The sequence below is a fragment of the Notamacropus eugenii genome, chromosome 4 (genome assembly GCF_028372415.1).
Source record: "Notamacropus eugenii isolate mMacEug1 chromosome 4, mMacEug1.pri_v2, whole genome shotgun sequence".
NCBI classification, from domain to species: Eukaryota; Metazoa; Chordata; class Mammalia; order Diprotodontia; family Macropodidae; genus Notamacropus; species Notamacropus eugenii.
This window is the reverse complement of record NC_092875.1, coordinates 236,266,118-236,269,584: the sequence shown is the minus strand read 5'-3', so window position 1 is coordinate 236,269,584 and position 3,467 is coordinate 236,266,118. Positions and strand designations below refer to the sequence as shown.

The following is a 3,467-nucleotide window of genomic DNA, read 5'->3' as shown; positions in this document are numbered from 1 at the left end:
TACATACTCTCTGAAGAGGAAGGTAATGTAAAGGACCGTCCCTAAATTTCTTCCCAGGCTTCAAAAAGACTGCACTTCTTAAAACCAATAACAAGCCTAATTAATTATGTTAAGTTCAATTTGGCTTCCTTCTACTCTCTTCAGTAAGGAAGGTCTCCTTGGCTTGGTGTAAGTAGGAATACAGGGATGGCTGGTGGCCACCAAAACCAAAATCAAATGAAGTCATGGCTTACTTTAGGTAAATACAGAGATTACATCTGTCAAGAGACAGCCCTTTTTTACCCAATGTCTTAGGGGTCTTCCACCTCAGACCTGAGTGAAATAACACTAAAGAGGAGTATTTTTTCTGAATGAAAGCTTCAACTGAGGCAGTGAGCAACAAGCAAGGGACAGAATCCAGACTATAGAGGTAAAAACTTTTTTCCCCTCTCTTCCTAATATCAACAGCTATAATGTGCGGACAGAAACAGAAAACACCCGTAATGAATGCAGCAATTATTTTTAGAGATAAAAGAGACCATTGAAACTTATATAAAACTTTAAAGTTTGTGAAGAGACTTCATTCCGTCATTGGAGACATCCTATCTCCTACCTCTGTACCTTTCTTTGCGTAAGCTTCACGGCATATCTGGAATGGATACCTCTGCCTCTTGGAACTTCTAACCTCTCCTCAAGTCGCAGCACAGGGTCCACCTCCTTCAGGAGACCTTTCTTGATTCCCTGAGCTGTTACTGCTCCTTGCCAAAATGATATATATTTACTAAAACATATTTTTGTATTAAACATGGATGTAGTACATATACATATATAATAAAATATATTTGTATACTAAAATCATTGTATTGTTTTTCACTATCAAAGCTTTAAACTGCACTAAAACTTGTAGGATATTGTATATATTTCATATAGAGTTAGATGTGCACATACTGTTCTTTCCCTCCCCTCAATAGAATATAGGTTCCTTCAGAGCAGGTACCATTTCATTTTTACCCTTTTTCTCCCCTATGCCTATCACGATGTCTAGCATAGAGCAGGCATTTAATAAATTCTTATAGAATGGAATTGAATTTGAACTTTGAACCAACCCTGTGAAATAGGGCAGATAGCATAGCTATAACTGAGCCCATTTTGTAGTAGAGGAAACTGGGGGTGAGAGAGAGATTTAAGTGATGTGAGGAAGGATTTGAACTAAGGTCTTTGGACTCTTAAGTCCTAACCTCAAACCATTATACTACCCTATCTTTTCTCATCCTATATTCAGTCTGAAACCAGAAGTAGCCACATATATGTTTAGACAATTGTATGAACCCAGCTTTTAAAGTGAATGTATGAAATTGGCTGATGTATTATTATCATCATTATTACCATTAACTTTTTGAAACTCCGATTTCCCATTAGCATTTAGAACAGGTTTAAACCAAACAGGCCCAGAGGGATCAAACCACATCTTTAAACTGATTTCCAGTTCCTTATACCGGTTTCTTTGCTGTCTTTGCTTCGCCCTCTTCTTGTATTTCTTCTTTATTTTTCTTCTGAGCTCATGTTAATTGTCTGCTCAACTGAGTTACCCAAGAAAAGCTGAGATGGTAAAGTTATATCCAGGCTCTCTGTGACCTGCTTGCAATGAAGACACATATCAGTTCAATAAAGCTCAGACAGAATGACAGTGACAGCTGCCTCATGGCATTCAGCACGAAGTGAGCAGATCTATTTAGCAGTTTCAGGACCAAGTGTTTCATTACAGCCCAGCTGCACTAAGAGAAACAACCTAAACCCAGACTAAAGTCTTCCACTTCATCATTTACCAGAAGGCTCGTGTTGACCATTCAAGAGTATCTACCTCGAGCGTTTTCTAATCTTCACTTTTTTCATCAAGCTTCTTGGAGCTAAACTATCCAGTCAACACGTTGCTTGTCAACAGACTTCCAATCTGCAACTGCTTTGAGGCTAGTAGTGGAAAAAAAAACTCCCTACTCAGAAGAGTTTGCTATAGGGCCCAAGAAAGTGTCATGGGGGCCAAGCAGTCCAGTGGTGTCTCCAAGAATAAGGACCCCAAGGGAATATTGCTGGCAAAAAAGAGACAAAAGTTTTCTCAATGGGATGATGTCCTTGTGGGAAAGGACCCAAGGTCACTTCTGAAGAGGGGCATGAGACATATCAGCTTCAGTTTGGTCACCAAGGGAATGACTGACATTCCCGATTTTCTGTGGGGGCTGTCGGAGATCCAAAAGCTCAACTTGTCTCATAACCAGCTCATGGTGGTCCCAGCAGAGGTGGGAAAACTGACTAGGATCGTGGTGTTGAATCTGTGTGGGAATCGTATAAAGAGCCTGCCCAAGGAAATTGGGCTACTCAGGAGCATGAAGGTTCTGTTTGTAAACATGAATTGCCTGACAGAGATGCCACCAGAGCTGAGCCTCTGTAAGAGCCTGGAAGTTTTGAGTTTGTCCCACAACTACATCTCCCATCTCCCCTCAAACTACTCGGAGCTTTCTGGATTGAGGAAATTGAATCTAAGCAACAACTGCTTTGCTCACATCCCCATCTTCGTGTTCTCGCTGAAGGGGTTAGATTTCCTTCATGTGGGCTCCAACCGACTGGAGAACATTGCCGAGAGCATCCAAAGTCTGGTAAGCTTACAGATCTTCATTGCAGAAAACAACAATATCCACTCCTTCCCAAGGTCTCTCTGCTTAGTTACAACACTTGAGCTGCTGAACTTGAACAACAATGATATCCAGACACTACCTGATGAACTCTACTTGCTCAGTCGATTGGACAGGATCGCCTGGAATCCCATGGACAAGGGACTGCATATTTCTCATAACCCTCTCTCCAAGCCTCTGCCAGATCTGGTGGAGGGGGGTCTGGACCTGCTCTTTAGTTACCTGAAAGATAAAAAGCACAGCTGATTTGTCCTGTTGAAAAGTGACCGTGGATCCCCTCATCCACACTCAGGCCCCCGGGTGCACTTTCCTGTTCGGAGATTTCGACTTCATTGCTTCTCAGTGTTTGCAAATGCTTTTATTTCAGACTTGCTGAGTAATCATCAAATGTGAGTGAATTGTTCTGTGGGAATCATTTATTTTAAATCTGTGCTGGTCAGTGCTTTTGTTTCTTATAACCTCTAGAAGCTATTTGAAATTCTTTCTGCATCTACATTTTAAATCACCTTTGTTTTTCCTCTTAAAGAAAAACAAGCAAAGTCTTCCTAAAAATCAGTGAGATCCAGTTTGTAGACTGGAAATCTAGAGATAAGAGTTCTGCTTTACTGTCTACCCCTGAAAGGTAGGCCATTTTGGTTTTTGAGCCTCAGTTTCTTGATGAAGGGTAGACTGGGACCAGAAGAAAATTAAAGCTGCCCTGGTCTCACCTGAATGAATCAATCACAGACCGATTCAGTGATTTTAAAGCAGTTCGGAAGTCCATGTTGGCATGACAAACTTTGATAAGCTGTAATACAATGT

The 3,467-nt window shown here is 41.0% G+C and overlaps 1 protein-coding gene across 1 annotated transcript; it reads left to right on the top strand.

The window, feature by feature from the left end:
- The first annotated feature begins 1,904 nt into the window (after nucleotides 1-1,904).
- LRRC30 (leucine rich repeat containing 30) lies at nucleotides 1,905-2,912 on the top strand. Its single transcript, XM_072599494.1, has one exon. The coding sequence runs from the start codon at nucleotides 2,010-2,012 to the stop codon at nucleotides 2,910-2,912; it is 903 nt and encodes a 300-aa protein (XP_072455595.1). The 5' UTR covers nucleotides 1,905-2,009.
- Nucleotides 2,913-3,467: the final 555 nt, after the last annotated feature.

Bases quoted from the DNA above. Each gene is read 5' to 3' on its own strand.
- LRRC30 (XM_072599494.1), top strand. From the start codon at position 2,010: ATGGGGGCCAAGCAGTCCAGTGGTGTCTCCAAGAATAAGGACCCCAAG.